This window comes from Mastigoproctus giganteus, chromosome 1 (assembly GCF_048544385.1).
Source record: "Mastigoproctus giganteus isolate SK-2022 chromosome 1, ASM4854438v1, whole genome shotgun sequence".
Classification (NCBI taxonomy): domain Eukaryota; kingdom Metazoa; phylum Arthropoda; class Arachnida; order Uropygi; family Thelyphonidae; genus Mastigoproctus; species Mastigoproctus giganteus.
The window spans coordinates 71,624,156-71,641,696 of record NC_143575.1 but is presented as its reverse complement, the minus strand read 5'-3'; the positions used below and the strand labels follow the sequence as shown (position 1 = coordinate 71,641,696).

Here is a 17,541-nt window from a genome sequence, read left to right as displayed (position 1 = left end):
CAGCTCTGCAGTAAATATGCTGCATTCAGAGGGAATCTGCTCTGATATAGTGCTGTCTGTAAAGACAGCGGCAGATCCCACATATGATTCTGACTTCGAACCGTCTGTGTAGACTGGCGCGAAGTCGGAATATTCAGTTCAGTGTGCTGAATGAAGCTGCAGGTAGACACATGATGGCGTGTCTGACTTTCCCCAGTTTCTAAGCGTCAAGTCGCATGCCGGGACACGAGCATGCCAGGGTGGAAAGGGTTGCTTTAGTGTTTGGGCAACCTTGTCTACCTTGATATTAAGTTCTTTGAGTAGTTCTTGGAGACGAATACCAAAAGGACGATTGGCAGTCTTACGGGTGGTGTACAAATTTTCCCATCGTGGCTCAAAAACGAATGGGCACGTAGGATGATCTGGCAGGGATTTTAGTTTTAAGGTGTACTTTAGAGACAACTGCTTACGACGAAGCGATAACGGTGGTTCGTTTGCTTCGACGTATAAGCTCTGGACAGGAGATGTTCAAAATGCTCCAGTAGCGATGCGTATAGCCTGATGATGGACAGGATCCAGCCATCGAAGTACACTGTCTCTGGCTGAAGAATATACTTGGGACCCATAATCTAATTTGGATCGCACAAGTGCACGGTAAAGCCGTAGAAGGGTGCATCGGTCTGCACCCCAAGATAAAGAGCAGAGCGAGCGGAGCATATTAAGGGCTCTTGTGCACTTTGTGCGGAGTTGACGAATATGATCCAAAAACGTCAATTTTTTATCGAATATGAGTCCCAAGAATTTTGTGTTCGCTGCTACTGGAATAGCATTTTGTCCAAGCCTTAATTCAGGTTCAGGATGAAGATTATGCTTGCAACAGAAGTGTACGCAAACGGTCTTCTCCGGCGAGAACCTGAAGCCATTAGCAAGTGCCCAGGAATTGAGACTATCAATGGCTTTCTGCAGTTGTCTTTCAATAACCCTCATGTTGCACGACTGGCAAAAAATGCTAAAGTCATCAACATAGAGGGCACTGTTTACAGTTGGAGGAAGTTGTTCTGTGATGGAATTTATTTATTACGAACTTGGAACGAGGTTCAGGATGAATATTACGCTTGCAACAGAAGTGTACGCAAACGGTCTTCTCCGGCGAGAACCTGAAGCCATTAGCAAGTGCCCAGGAATTGAGACTATCAATGGCTTTCTGCAGTTGTCTTTCAATAACCCTCATGTTGCAAGACTGGCAAAAAATGCTAAAGTCATCAACATAGAGGGCACTGTTTACAGTTGGAGGAAGTTGTTCTGTGATGGAATTTATTTTTATGGCAAAAAGCGTGACACTTAATACTGATCCTTGTGGTACTCCCTCCTCTTGGCTAAAGGAGCGAGAGAGTGAGGATCCCACACGAACTTGGAACGATCGATTGGCTAAAAAGTTTTGAATAAAAAAGGGCAGATGCCCTTTTAGGCCTAGGCTATGTAAGTCTTTTAAAATGCCAAATCTCCAAGTTGTGTCATACGCTTTCTCCATGTCAAAGAACACCGACACCAAGTGTTCCCGTTTTAGGAAAGCATCCCGAATGGATGCTTCCATACTAATAAGATGGTCCAAAGTGGACCGGTTCCTTCGGAAGCTGCACTGGATGCTGGAGAGAAGGTTATTTGATTCTAAATACCATATTAAGCGAGAATTGACCATTCTCTCCAGGATTTTGCACAGACAGCTAGTCAGAGCAATAGGACGATAATTGGTGGTGACTTTTGGATCCTTTCCTGGCTTAGGAAAGGCAAGAACGATTGCCTTTCGCCAGGAGTCCGGAAACTGCCCTTCGGTAAAGATTCTGTTATACAGAAGGAGCAGACAATCCATAGATTTTGGTGAAAGATGTTTAATCATTTCATAATGGATGCCATCTGGTCCAACAGCACTTGCTTTGGAAAGAGTGAGGGCTCTTTTCAGTTCCTCTATAGTGAATGCCCCGTTGTAGGGATAGAGGCCCTTGGTCTTAAAATTAAGTGCTTGTTTTTCCAGTTTATGTTTCAGGACCAGGAACTCTGGGGAATACGAAGATGTTGCAGAGATGTTAGAGAATGTTTCCCCAAGAGCATTGGCTATTGCAGTTGGATCTGCAATAGCGCATCCATTATAATCTAGAATTGAGGAAGGGTGGGATGTATATTTCCCCTTCATTTTCCGGATTTTATCCCAGACTACCTTAGATTTGGTAGACTGGTTAATAGATGATGTAAAACGGATCCACGATTCCTTTTGACTCTGACGACAGATGTAGCGTGCTTTGGCTCGTGCACGTTTGAAGGCTATAAGTTTGTTCGTGGTAGGATATCGGCGAAATATCCCCCACGCTTTGTTTTGAGCCTTTTTTGCTGCTGTGCATTGTGAATTCCACCAAGGTTTGGGAAATGGTGGAAACCGGGCAGATGTTTTTGGAACAGCATTCGCAGCTGCTTGGACAATATTTTCTGTGATGTACTTAACTGCATCATTGGTAGGCTCTTGACTGACCGTGCTAAGATCAAAATTTGCCTGATGTTGGATGGCAGTCCAGTCAGTCTGATCAATCTTCCACCGTGGTAACCTGAAGGGAAGACATGGTTTCCCACTGTATAACGAGGTTATCACAGGGAAGTGATCACTTCCGTATGGATTCTCCTCCACTTCCCAAGTGAGTGAAGGGAGTAGAGAAGGGGAGCGGATAGGGAGATCAATGGCAGAAAAAGTACGGGTAGGCATGTGGAAGAAGGTGTTTGTTCCAGTATTTAGAAGGGTGCTAACATCAACGGAAGGGGACTCGTCCCCTTCCGTTGATGTTAGCACTACCCCACAGGGTGTTATGTCCGTTAAAATCCCCGAGAAGTAAGTAAGGGGGAGGCAGCTGCGTTAGAAGATCATCAAGGTCTGCCTGGGAGATGTCAGTCCCAGGAGGCAAATAAATGGAGCACACAGTTAATAAAAAACCCACTGAAAGGCGAGTTGCAACGGCCTCTATGCTGGTTGTAATTAGCAAGGGCTGCACTGGGGTCTGGTTACCCACAAGGATAGCCACTCCCCCATGTACAGAGCCATCCACAATTCTATCCTTTCGAAAAACTGTGATGTTGTGCATGGTGGGATCATCATTTGCCTTTAGATATGTCTCCTGCAAGCAAAAGCAAACTGGCTCGTGCTTTTGCAGGAGGGCCTTGATGTCATCAATATTTCACCGGAATCCACGACAATTCCATTGTAGAAATTTAGCCATTATTTTGGCTTAGTGGGTCCATCAGGCGGCTTCCGAGGTGTTGAGGGCTTACTTTTATCAGTCTTGGATTTGTCTTTTTTGGGGAAGATTGGACGCTGTCCCGTGTCCATTTCCTCCTCCGCAAAGAGTTCCAAGACTGAATCTTCGGGTACCTCCTTCTGCTCGACATCCATCTTTTCTTTGGTACTAGGGGGGACTTCCCCTTTCTTATTCTTTTCTTTCATAATTATCTTTGTTACTTGTGGCGCATTAGGAGGTACCGATATAGGAGTGGCAGCTGATTGGTCCTTTTGTGCAGGTTTTTGAGAACTTAAGAGATACCGCGCGATGGGAGTGAAAGACTCCTTTGGAGGACTGGTCATGTCCGTCTGAGTTCCGACGGAACATCTCCCTGCTACCTTCTGGGCGTAGGTAGGTTTGTTGATATTCAGGGGTTTGACCGATTTCCTTGCCTCCTGGTATGATATATTTAGCTCTGCCTTCAGCCGTTGAATTTCTTTTTCTTCTTTCCACCTCTGGCATGCTCGTGAGTAGGCCGGGTGTTCGCCTTCACAGTTAATACAGGTGGGTTTTGCGGCTGAACATGCTGTTGTTTCATGGTCCTTTGCACCGCATCGAGCGCATGCCAGGACTCCGCGGCAGGCCATTTCAGAATGTCCATACTTCTGGCATTTAAAACACCGTAAAGGATTTGGAACGTATGGACGCACTGAACAGTTGATGTATCCAGCTTTGATCTCGTCAGGAGGTTTAGGAGAGTTAAAAGTCAGGATAACGCTCCTGGTTTTAACAATTTTTCCATCCCTTCGCGCAGTGATTCTCTTGACGGCAATGACTCCCTGTGGTTTTAATTCGGAGCAGATTTCCTCCTCGGTTACGTCGAGAAGGTCCCACTCCGAAATGACACCTCTCGATGAATTGAGTGTTCTGTGTGGTGTCACTGTTATAGGGATACCTCCGATTGATGTTACTCGGAGTAGATGTTCCGATTGCCTGTCATTTTTAGTTTCAATTAAGAGGTCTCCAGAACGGAGCCTCTTAACTGATTTGGGAGAACCTGCTAACCCGTCTAACCCTTTTTGAATAAAAAAGGGCGACATTTTACCAATCGGTTTTTCACTGGTTGAGTGCATAATTAGGAACCTTGGAACAGGCCCTGATGATATTTCTGTACACTGCCTCTTTGTAGCAATAATGCTATCTGAATCTGTATCTATGTTTTCAGATAGGGACCGGGTTGGGGCCCCTGGAGAAGTAAGTTTATCAGGATTCATGTAAATTTTAAGTGGTTCAGTGCCCGGGCTCCCCACCCACCACGGAGCCCAAAGGGACGCCCACTACCCGGCATGCAATAAATGCGCTCGGGAGTGGGACGCCAGGGCTACCCAGACACCATACCCGCACCGCCGCCAGCCTGAATCCTGTCCCTCAGACCATGAGGGTAGGAGCGTGGCATTGACACGGTTGACCCTCGCAGGCGAACCTACTAGCCGATTGATCCTAGCCGGGCCTTCCAGGACCACCCGTCTTGTCGAAGCAGGGGCCAAAGTGGTGTATTGAAGCTGGGCCCCTCAACCACCAGGATCCCCCTTTCCGAATTTCCACGGGTCGCAGCGCACGGCAAACACGCCGGATTCCATTGATGTAAGCCCGGAACCTAGGCTGTGGGCGTTGGATCCCAGTGATGCTGGTCTAGAAGTCCAGCAGCGTCACTGGGAGGTCCCCTCACCACGTACAGGTGCCCACGTAGAGGGGTAGGAAATGAAAGTCCATCTCATGAATTTGTTTCTTTTGTAACTAGAAATTTTGTTTCTTCTTTATTAGCCATTTCCCTAGGAGGAAAGTAAATAATTCAGAGAGATGCCACCTCATGTTGCATAATTTTTCTTATGAATTGCACTTCTGCTCTGGCTAATAACTACTTGGCAACCCATTTTTTTTTTTTTTGCAGACTTCATATTTTGCATTAGTACTGTCACTTACTCTTCTAATTGCTTAGACCAGGAGGTTCTCAACCAGGGGGGAATTTTAGGGTTTCGGGGGGGGGGGGGGCACAGATTGACAAACTCAAATTGTTGGAATATTGATCTTTCTACAAACTACAATTCTACAGAGTGTACATAATCTATAGGACATCACACTTTATTGGATGTCACATATTAAATTAAAAATAAAGATAAGTATTTCACTTATTTATCTGGGGAAATATTCCATTTATAGTTATATTTGACTTTTCTTGTTTTTTATGCACAGATTTTGGAGCCTTTAGAGTCAGACAATCTTGGAAGGGGGGAGATGACATTCTGACATATGGTGAAAAGGGTGCATGGGGCAAAAAACATTGAGAAGCACTAGCTTAGACCATTCTGGATTCCCCATGATCATGTTAGATTGACTTTAATTAAAATTTAAATTAAATTGACTTTGATAAGCTGTCATGTTCTTTGGCAGAAGTACCCATAATTTGTTTGGTTATATGTAAGAGAAATATCAATTAGTAAAATCATTGAATATATCTTTCAGAAATGACAATTTTTTTAAAGAAACAAATATTAGGATTGCCACACCTGAACTCACAAGCAAGGAACCCCTTATGGGAAATGGATTATCATGTACCAGAAAATCAAAAACCACTACTAACATTTTCAATTCATTGATAATTAAAACAAAATTTTATTCAACTATTACAGAGCACCGTATGAGTTACAATAATTGAGAACTGACCACAGTGTCTTTCTCAATACTTGAAAAGTAACTATGGGCCTTAGAAGACTCTTTCTATGACCATTATAATATCGGTATACTGATAACAGATACATAATTAAAATTTTTCCAGATATTTTAATAATTTACAAATTCCCTGAGTTTTTATAGTCTCAATTTGTACATATCATTGGGCAAATTACATTTGCTACTGAATGCACTAATCTCATATTGTGGAGGAACTTCGCCACGAGTTGACTTGATGGCCAGGGGAGTAGCTACTGTATGGCAAAAGTAGGCAAGGACTAGGGGGGCCTACTTCACCAGGGCCCATAAACAGATGCAAGTAGGGCTGCCCCTACTACGCTAGGGCCTATAGACAGATGCAACATGTAATGAAACTATTTTTCTCACTGAGCTCCTCAACAATGTGATACAGCTGGAATAAGGAAGGAATTCTTATATCTTATCACCAAAACACAACAAACTCAGGCGGCGGCAGGGTCCTTATTTTGCTTTTACAAATGAAACTTTGTATAGTGATCACTCATTCGGTTACTGTATGTGCATGCATCATATCGTAATGTGTTCAGGATTCCCCAACTTCACAGAGGACAGGCCCCACCGTATAAGAACATTTAGCCATATATGGTGATCAAAAGTTGTTAGTTGATTAATTTTAGTTCAGGTTTGTTCAAGTTATTATCATAACAGCAATTGACATACAAAACTGTATTTGTTTATTATTGCTATTTGTATTTAAAATATAAAGTTTAAAATTAAATTAATAAAATTTTTAGTTAAATATGGATGAAAAGAAAAAGCAAAAGAATGAAGCCCAAAAAAGAACAATGAAGAAAGCAAAAGAACAAGCAGTCAATAAATTACCTAAATTAGATCATTTCTTTACAAAACACAGTAATGAATTATGTCCAGAAGAAGGTAAAGAAAAGACCAGTATTGAATTGGAAAATGTCAAAAAGAATGCTGTTGGTGTAAATATATCTGTGGATCATTTAAATCAAGCAAGGTCATCAAACGAAAACAATTCAACAATCATAGATATGCCTTCGTTGAAAATTAGTTTCCTACTATGATGAGGTAATGAAACAAATTATAATAAGCCATCTGGTTCAGTAACTTATTTAAGCCCCACTATCCAAAATGAGTTAATAGAACGTTTAGGTAACAAAATAATTAACTCTCAAAAGTAATTCAGCACTATTCTATTCACTAATTTTAGATACTACTCAAGATCTCGCAAAAAAAGATCAATTAAGTGTTATTGTACGATAATAATTAGCGATGAAAATGAAAAATCCAAAGATTTTGAAATTTATGAAATGTTTTTAGGATTCTATGACATGAATGATCATTCGACAGAAATGATGACTGGTAATATAATGAAAATATTACACAAACTAAAAATTCCCACTGAAAAATGTTATGGTCAGGGATAGGATGGGGCTAATGCCATGAATGGGATTTATAATGGTGTGCAGTCATGCATTAAAAGGATCCAATTAAATGCAGAATACATTCATTGTACAAGTCACAATTTAAATTTAGTTATTAATGATAGCGTAAATTGTTGTAATAACATTTCGTCATTATCAACATTCTTCAAAATTTGTATAATTTTTTTGGAAATAGTACAAAAAGATGGGGTCTTCTTTCTAAATTTAATGGGGAATCTGAAGTTAAATTAAAAAAACTCAACCTTACTCACTGGTCTGGCAGATTACAGTCTATAACAGCTATGAAAGTTCATTTTGCAGATATTATAAAAGCTTTGACAGAAATTAATCTTAAATCAACTAAAAAAGCAGATTGAGATGAAGCGCTTAGAATAATGAAGCAAATGATAACATTTGATTTTATTTTCATTTGTATATTTTTGAAGAACGTGATGTGCAAAATTAATTATGTTTCAAAAACTCTACAGAAGCATGATATAGACCTTGATGAATGTACTTCTGTATTGGATCGAGTCAGTAAAAATTTACAAAATATTCGAAATTCATATGAACAAATTAAATACGAATCTGAGCAAACTGCCAAGGAGTTCGGGGTAGATCCCAAATTTGAAGACAAATGACAATGTAAAACTAAAAGACAATATGATGAATTAACTTCAGATTTTTTGTTTGATAATAGAGATTAGTTTTTTTTTAAAATCAGTGTTTTTTACTATGTTTTAGACAAAATTATAATACAAATTAAAAATTGTTCTGAAAATATGAAATTAGTAAAAAATTATTTTGCAATACTAGAAACTGAAAAAAATAATATCAAATGCTGATATATTAAGTGAGTGTGAAAATCTCATAAAAAAGTATTCATCTGTACTCTCTCTCCCCAACTGCTGATTCAATATTGTAATTTAATCACACTTATTAAACAAGATTTATCAGCAGACATGTCTATCAGACAATTTTTTTATTTGACTTTTTAGCAATTTTTACTTTATGTTATTTTTTACCCTGCCAGCTGCCTCTGCCGAAAGAAGATCATTTAGTAAATTACGAATAATAAAAGATTATAAAAGAAATGCTATTGGTCAAAGTAGAATGTGCAATCTTGCAATATTGGCTATTGAGCATAAATATGCCAATAAAATGGATTTAATTTAAAAGATATTATTAATGGTTTCGCAAATGTAAAAGCACAAAAATTAACATTTTTAACTTTTTTCATAAATTTATTAGTTATAGTATAATTTTTTGTTTGTCAAATTGTATTTAATAAGTAGTATCTTATTGTAATATTAATTTTCATGTTTTTGATGTTTGTAAAATTATAAAGAAATCATAAATAAAATACATATTTATGTAATTAAAATGATTCAACATTTTTTAAATATTATACCTAATTGAAATTTATTTTAATAAAAATAAGGGGCCCAAAATGATTTCTTGCTTAAGGTCCCAAAAAACTTAGCTATGCCACTGTGCTGCAATATACACTATATTAAAAAGTACTGTCCCAACTAAAAGTATATGCTTTCTGCAGCTTTATCTCCTCTTGGGGTCTTATCTTTAGTGAAGTAGGTACCATGACTGAATAACTTCATAACCCAGTGATGAAAAGTATTCATAACACATAAGATGCTTAATGGCAAAGAAATTTTAAAAGCCCAAATAAATTTAGGACAAAGGCCTCGTGCTGGAAGAGCTATAAAGCATCACTGTACAGGAATAACTGTAGGGAATAACCTCATTTTTCCCTAGCTGTAGCAAAATATCAAGGAAACTAGTGAAGTGCCTTCATTATATGAGATTGATGCACTCAGCAGTGAACTTATTTTGCTCAATGAGTACAAAAAACTGAGGCCACGTCCTATCTGTAAAAAAAATGTTTTGTAGCTCTCATAACACAGAAGTATTGTCCTAAATTAGTTTGAACTAAAAACAATTTAATTAAAACAAAACTTTATTCAACCATCAGAGAGCACTATATGAGTCATTATAATTGCTTGGCCAACAAAAAAAAAAAAACTTAGGATACTGATCCTGTTAATATCTGGAAATAAACATATTCTTAATTATTCACATTTTGAATACAACCTACCTAATTAGTGTCTTTTGAGTTTCAAAAGCCATTAATAGTTCTCCATCTTCATTGATAAGATCTAAATTTCCGCCATATACAACTTGAGCAGTTGGTTTCATTTCAAGACTACGATTGGCAAGTATTGTGCGCAATTGAACACATTCTTCTCTTCTTCTTTCAAGTTCTTCTTGTAGAGTATCAAAGTGATCTGTAAATTGCATAAACAAATAATAATAAATAAAGTTGAAAATTGTGATAGCATAGTAAAAATAATACACAAGTAAATTAAATTATGCAGAATAACAAAACCAAGTAAGAGTACAAATGTAACTAAAATATATATAAATACAAGAAACCATGGAAAGGGTAGAGTGCTTAATAAAGGTCATTGCAGGAGGAATGCATTCCTTGAAACAATTTAGATAAATATTTTAATTACACAAAAGATGCCATTCTTTTTTGTTTGTCAATTTTTTTAAATTGTGATTTTTCCAAAAACTACAAACCAATTAAAAAATCAATGAATACTGAAAACCAATCACATAAACATGACCATTAACTTTTTCAGCTGTATGTACATAGATCTATACTTTGAAAATCACTTTTAAAAATGTTTATTTAATGCAGAGATTTCCAAGCTGGGAGGCGTGGGCTATTGCAAAAGGAGGCGCGAAAAGTTTAACAGAAATGTAATTTTCATAACATAACATATTTGTAAAATAATAAGAGGAGTTTACCTCAATATAGTATGTAGAACACTTCCATATGATACCCTCCAGAAATTAAAACGGAAAAAACAAAAAAATTGACAACTTACCGGTACATTAGGGTAAAATATAAATAATTAAATAATTAAAAAACCAATTTAACACAATTCAAATCAATTTAAGACAATTAAAAATCAAATTAACACAATTAAAAGAATCTAACAAAAAATATTCAAAACGATTTTCCTTCCTGAAGCTGACAATGCTTTTCGACCGTATGTCGTGATCACAGGAATGAAAATTCATATTTATATTTTACTCTAATGTACCGGTAAGTTGTTGATTTTTTCGTTTTTCCAGTTTTAATTTCTGGAGGGTATCATATGGAAGTGTTCTACGTACTATATTGAGGTAAACTCCTCTTATTATTTTACAAATATTATTATCAACGTAGAACGTATTGAGTATTACAGCTCTGATTCATACTATCTAATAACATAACATATATAAATAAAAATATATATACATATAAATAAACTTTCATAACGTATCATTAAATTTTATAACCTATTTTTTAAAGTATTTACTGCCACCTATCTCACTCTAACTTTTATATAAACATGAGATAAACATTTATTTGGGAAAAAAATATTATATTTTGCTGAAATGGATTGATGAATTATGATTGATGTTGATGTAATGTAATATATATAATTTAGTGTGTACTATGTATGACATATATACAGGGTGTTTCAGTTAAACGTTTCAGAACTTCTAAGAGGGGTAGGGTACATCCTGACAACTCGAAATCATATAGCAATGTGGGGTCGGAAATGCTTTCCTGAAGCGGTGTTGTACACAGAAGCACCATAAAGAAAAGAGACCGTAAGTGAGAAATCGTTTTAATAATACATGAAAAGAAGCAAAAGGTACATGGATTAAAGTAAGTGTTCGAAGTTTCTTCCACGGGGTACAATGCACGCCTCACATCTCCGACGCATGGACATCCGAACATTCTGGAATACTCCAGGCGAATTTCGAATTTCTTCGGCAGCTACTGCGATTCTTGCAACCAGCTCTTCAGCATTGTCAACAGGGGTGTCATAAACTAGCGATTTCATATGACCCCAGAAATAAAAATCAAGACATGATAGGTCGGGTGACCGAGCAGGCCAACGCACTGGACCACCACGTCCGATCCACTGTTGACCAAATGTGACATCCAGGTAGTTACGAACATCTCCGCTATAATGGGCAGGGGCTCCATCGTGTTGGAACCACATTGTCTGTTGCGTCGATGCAGAAATCTGTTCATCTCTCAAAAGTTGTGGCAATACTTGCTGTAGAAAGATAAAGTAGATAGGTCCGGTTAGACGACACGGTAACAGGTAAGGTCCGATGAGGTGATCTCCCATAATACCGGCCCATACATTGACCGAAAATGGAATCTGTGCTGCACGACGTCGTATTGCATGCGGGTTCTCGACCGCCCAGATATGGTCGTTATGCGTGTTGAAAATTCCTTCCCTTGTGAAGGATGCCTCATCGGAAAACAACACTTCAGCAGGAAAAAGGGGATTTGTAGCACATTTTCCAAGGTACCACTGTGCGAAAGCAATACGAGGTTGAAGAAACTTCGAACACTTACTTTAATCCATGTACCTTTTGCTTCTGTTCACGTATTATTAAAACGATTTCTCACTTACGGTCTCTTTTCTTTTTATGGTGCTTCCGTGTACAACACCGCTTCAGGAAAGCATTTCCGACCCCACATTGCTATATGATTTCGAGTTGTCAGGATGTACCCTACCCCTCTCAGAAGTTCTGAAACATTTAACTGAAACACCCTGTATAGGTAGATTGCATAGCATTAGCTGCATGGTTGAAAATATGGTTTCAGCAGTGTGCGATTGTGTTTTTTATTGTTTTTGGCGTCATTATTTACTGATAATAATCGTTAGTAATTTAGAACTACAGATGCTTATTATTTCATGTAGTATTAATAATTATTGTATTAACATATTAAAAATAAGAAATTGCACAATTGTAGATGCTTTACTTCAAGGAAGGCACCGGAAAAATTTTACAGGTCAAGGGAGGCGTGGGCTCAGAAAGTTTGAGAACCGCTGATTTAATGCATGAATTATCTTGAAATTTTTTCTAGTACATGCTGCCATCTGTTATCTGTGTCTCCAACTAATTTGTGGATACAGTTTATAACAGATGACAACATTAAAATAGTTTTGAAAAACAAAGGAGAAGATCACAGCTGTTAGCCACTGTTGTTCAATATGGACCTACAAAAGTTGAAATTGAAGAATTTCAGTGGAATTCTGATCCAGAATTTGATAAAACTAAAGTAAGTAATACATAAATATTACTTGTTACATCAAAAAAAAGCAATTATAAGTTGTATTTGCAAATTTTTTTACAATGTTGTTTTTAAAACTGATTTGACTTTTGACAATTTTACTTTAGTGTTTAAAATTTTTTTCATTTTTTATAAAATTTCAAAATAATTCCGTGAAATAACTCACACCAAAGAAGCATGCTGCTACAAATTCACCATAAAGGACCCACCCAAGCATAGTAAAATTCACCTTTCTCAAATATAACTCTCCTAATATTGAAGTAATTTACCTTGGTAATCTTAACCATTTGCCTGACTTGCCCATATATGGTATGGGAAGACACACTGATCAAAAACTGTTTTGCCTGTATGTTGCCTGTGTATTGCAACAAATGTCTTTTTTAAAAAAATCATAATTGGGCTACTGTAGACTATGTGGCTCTATTTCATCAGCTGAGTAATATCGACATGTGCTATTTTTCACATGAATGCATAAGTGAAAGTTTCTTTGAATAGTTTTGAGATGTCTACTTGGTCATTTTATTATCACCATGAAATGGTAATAATAAAATAATAATAATGAAAAAAAAAAAAAAAAAAACATGGTTTAGCTTACCCCCCCCCCCCCCCAAATTGTTAGTATTGTAGTTACTTTTATATTATTGCCGACTGGGCTAGCCAGGTGGGTAAAGTGCCTGCCTCACAACCCAAAGGTTGCGGGTTCAAATCGCGCCTCGGGGTTGGATCAGAGTAAAATGCAAAAACTTTGAGAGGTGCATTATGGCCACAGAAGCCAATGTGCCAACAACTAACAAAAAAAAAAAAAAAACGTTTTATATTACATTGATTTTTGTAGGGAAAACTAGCAAGATAACAGCATCAGAAATTTAAATTTCTTTTAGTGAATTAGGTTATGGACAAAGAGATAATTACAATTTATTAATACAGTACTGGGTCAGATGACGATTTTAGTGTTACTATACAATTTTGTGTTGTAATTCACATATTGTAAATTTTGTGTTGTAATTCACATATTGTAAATTTTGTTTCAATTAGACTAAAATTTCTGTATCTTGAGTAATGGCTATCATTTATCAAGATGGCAAATTGAAATAGTGTGTGTGTGTGTGTGTGTGTGTGTGTGTGTGTGTGTGTGTGTGTGTGTGTGTGTGTGTGTGTGTGTTGCGTGCGTTGGGGATGAAAAGAGTGGATCACATCAGAGTGCCATCTTACCCTTGTGCAGCAATGTAAATTTGAGTTGCACAAGATTGTGAACATATGAGTTCTAACCAAGTGAGGCTTAAATCAAATGGCATTCATCTTGTTTCAAATTGATGTACAATATTATTATTCTCCCCGATAAGGATTTTGAATGCTCTGATTGGGGGGGATATGTGTTTGATAAGTTCGGTTTTGATTACACTATCTAAATATAGACAACAATTATTGACACTTTATTGTTACATGGTTTTATTTGCCTTTCTGATTTTTGATCAGACTGTAAAGAGAAATGTTATTAGAGAGTGGACACAAGCACATGTGTGACAATCTCATAAGCCAACAAAAGATTGGAAAGTAGTCTAAAAGGGTAACATATTGTATACATTGCATTTCAGGCATGTTCAGTTATCAAATAACGTACAACAGTGGACTCTAATGCATTAAGGGCTTAAGCCTCAAGCTGCGAAAGAGTTAAGACCATGTATATTTTAGTGCACTTGCATCATTTAAACGATGCCACTATTGCAAATTTGCTAATCTACAATTTGCTAATCTATAATTGGAAGTTTTTAACCACTGTACAACAGTGGTTAAAAACTTCTATGATATACTCAAGACTTTACTGTATGTTTCATCTTGCTTTTCTTCTTGAGTAATGCATAAAACATGCATTTTCTCTTCAGCAGGTGGGGGAGGGGTACCAGGGGCTATAGAATTGCAAATTGGTCTTAAAAAGTTCCCAGGGAACAAAGACACATACGATGAAAATCTGACTACTACTTCTCAGGAATGCACATCCAAACTAATAAAGGTTTCTTAGGCAGGGTGTGGTGGTGGTGGTTTACAGAACTGAGAGTTACCAAATCAGAATTGAACCTAAACATTTATAGGAACTAGGAATTTTAAAATACGAATTGTGTTTTGAGATAACCTGTTATATTTTAAGCTTCCTTCTGCACTTGTCAATTCCCCAACAAAGGACTACTGTACATCAATTATTTTTTCTTTTATAATGATTTTAGTAAGTTCTCACACTGAAAATGACAAAAATGATATCTGAAATACAGGCAACCCTCGTATAACACGGTAGTTAGGTTCCAATAAAACCTCATGTAGTACAAAACCATGCTATATGGGACTAAGAACCAGTACAAAAAGGGGGAGGTTACGTTGCAACAGCTAACAAAAATACACCATTTTTTTAGAACTATCGGAAACATAATTTTTATTGAAAATACAGTAGAGTATCAGTTATCCGGAATAATTAATGTCAGACCTCTTCTGGATAGCCAAACTTTCCAGATAATTTTTCTTCATTTAATTAGATTAAATAAATTTAATTTCCATCTTACAATTAAATTAAACAATTAAGATTAATTAAATAAAAAAATTATATACTAATCTAGGGAAAACAGAAACATCCATCCAGGCATTTTTATGATTTTTAATACAAAACAGGAAAATTAGAAAGATTGTTAAATATTCTCGGTATTTTTGACTTACTGATAACAAGTATGGAAAATCTGTGTGTCCCAGGGACATTTGCACACAGTAATTTTAACTTGCTATTTTCTCATCTTAAAACTTGGGGCAGGCATTTTTCTTTTACTGGCTAGGGTTTTTCTTGGTAATGCTTTCCATAATAAGCCTGTCCCATCAAATTTTTTTTTTTTTTTTTTTGGCTGATGCTGCATAAGCTCATACACTTGCTTTCTTGCATCACATGCCACTACTACTACAACATTATAAACGTTTTCTTTCTCATAATTTTCTATAACTGAAGCAAACTTACTTTTAAAGGACACCACTGCCGATTTGTCTGCAGAAAGTTTCTTCACCTTGAATATCTAGTTCACGTATACCATGTCTCAGTTTAAAGTTTTTCAGCCAACCTGTGCTTGCCTTAAAATCTTCATTACCTCTAATTTTTGATTAAAATCCAATGCTTTTTCACAAACCATTGGGCCAGACACTGGTTCACCTAAACTTTGCTTCTGAAGAAGAAGAAAGAAGGGGAAAAAAAAAAAAAAAAAAAAAGGGTACTGTCTAAAAGCAGCATTTTCAGGTTTCAACATTGTCTTTTTCCTGCTAGATCCTCCTTCACTATCCATAATCGACACAAATTCTGTTATAGCATTAGAATTTTTCTTGATGCTATAAATTGTTGACGTCCCCACAATTAAACTTTTTGGAGAGTATTCTGTGACACAGAGCGAAACAGAAGACAGAATAAATAATGACAGGTTTAATACTAATTGTAAAACATATATTAAATACATACAGTATAAAAGCTTTCGGTTATTATGGTAACCATCAGTTAAACTGACAGTTAAGAGTGTGGAACATGAGGGCGTGTACTGGCAGTCATGTATATGAAACTGCGTGGTTAATTGTTTGATGTTGAAGCCTGTGGCTGTGACATATGTGAACGTTGGCAATGTTTGTCATTCATCAAAATGGTTGCTTCAATAATAGGGTGGACATGACATCCACTGGTTCTGTTGACTGAGGTATTAGAGCATGTGATGTTCAACGACTACAACCTGGCGCATCACCAGTAGTGGCGGGTTGACCAGAAGTGTTCGGCAATGGCCAAGTGTTCTATGTCTGCTAAGCGGGTGGCTCTTTCATGTTCTGAAAGACGTTTGCCAAGCCGTCTCCCAGTTTCCCTGATATAGCAGCTAGTGCAGTCACGCAAGAGATGCTGTAGACTAGACCACTTTGTAGTAAGGTGGTAACCAGTGTTTTCACTCTAATGATGAGGGATCACAACTTTCTGCCTGGGAGCTGTACGCACTTCAACCCATGTAATTTTAGGACCCTATAAACCTGTTGTGATAGGTTTGGGTATCTATCACAACAGGTATCTAATTCTATTAATAATAGAATTAGAGACCTCTTTTTTGCAATGTTAAAACTAGCAGTTTTCTTTTCATTCACATTTTACTGTGAAAAAAATTGAGAATATCACACAGTTTTGGGCCGATATCATTCTTACCGAATTTGGAGCTAAACTAATCTGAAATCTGACCATAAAACAATTTGCAGTTTTGGGTTTATTGGGCTTTTTTGTTTGTACAATCTGTTATAAACGGGCAGTAAACTCGATCTTTTGCTTATTAGAATCTGAATTCAATTTGCAAAGGTGATCCTATAACTGGCACTTACTGTATTAATGAAAAAAAGAAGATCAACCTTTCAAATTATTATGGATAACCGACATTCTACTGTAGTAATAACTTAACAAACATCTTACAAACTACGATACATATATGTCAGATAATATACGTTCATTTAATTTTCTTCCTCTTCATTTCTGCTAAACACAATATCCTCACCTTCTGAACTTTTTTCTGCAGCATCTAGGTTTCGTATATCTTCTGCTCTCTTTAGAAAAACCCAGTAATTTAGGTTTGTTTGCTTTTGTTTGTTAGATCTTTATTAAATTTTAAGTTGAAGTTTTTTTATTTGATTTCCAATATACCGGTAACGCATTTTTATTTACACCTTTCATTGTACGAGGATTAGAGGATCTATACTAGTATAGGTTTTATCATGTAATCTCCTGATGCATTACTGCACATAAGTAACATTACACAATCTTTTGATACAGTTTTCTCTTTTTTTTTTAAATAAATGTTCTGTTGGGCATTTTTGTCCACCAAAGACCTGTCTCATCGTCACTGAAAACTTGATGTGGTGTGTATCCGTGCTCTTCAATAATTTTTTGAAATTCCTCTGCATACTTCTTTGCAGCTTCATTATCAGC

General features: G+C 36.8%; 1 protein-coding gene across 3 annotated transcripts in view; it reads right to left on the bottom strand.

Moving 5' to 3' along the window:
• Positions 1 to 17,541, bottom strand: part of didum (dilute class unconventional myosin) — an 814,019-nt gene that overhangs the window by 230,188 nt on the left and 566,290 nt on the right. For all 3 annotated transcript variants that reach the window (XM_090373351.1, XM_090373360.1, XM_090373369.1), the window contains exon 28: positions 9,513 to 9,702. In XM_090373351.1, coding sequence (XP_090229477.1) covers positions 9,513 to 9,702 — 190 coding nt within the window. The remainder of the gene's footprint in view (positions 1 to 9,512; positions 9,703 to 17,541) is intronic.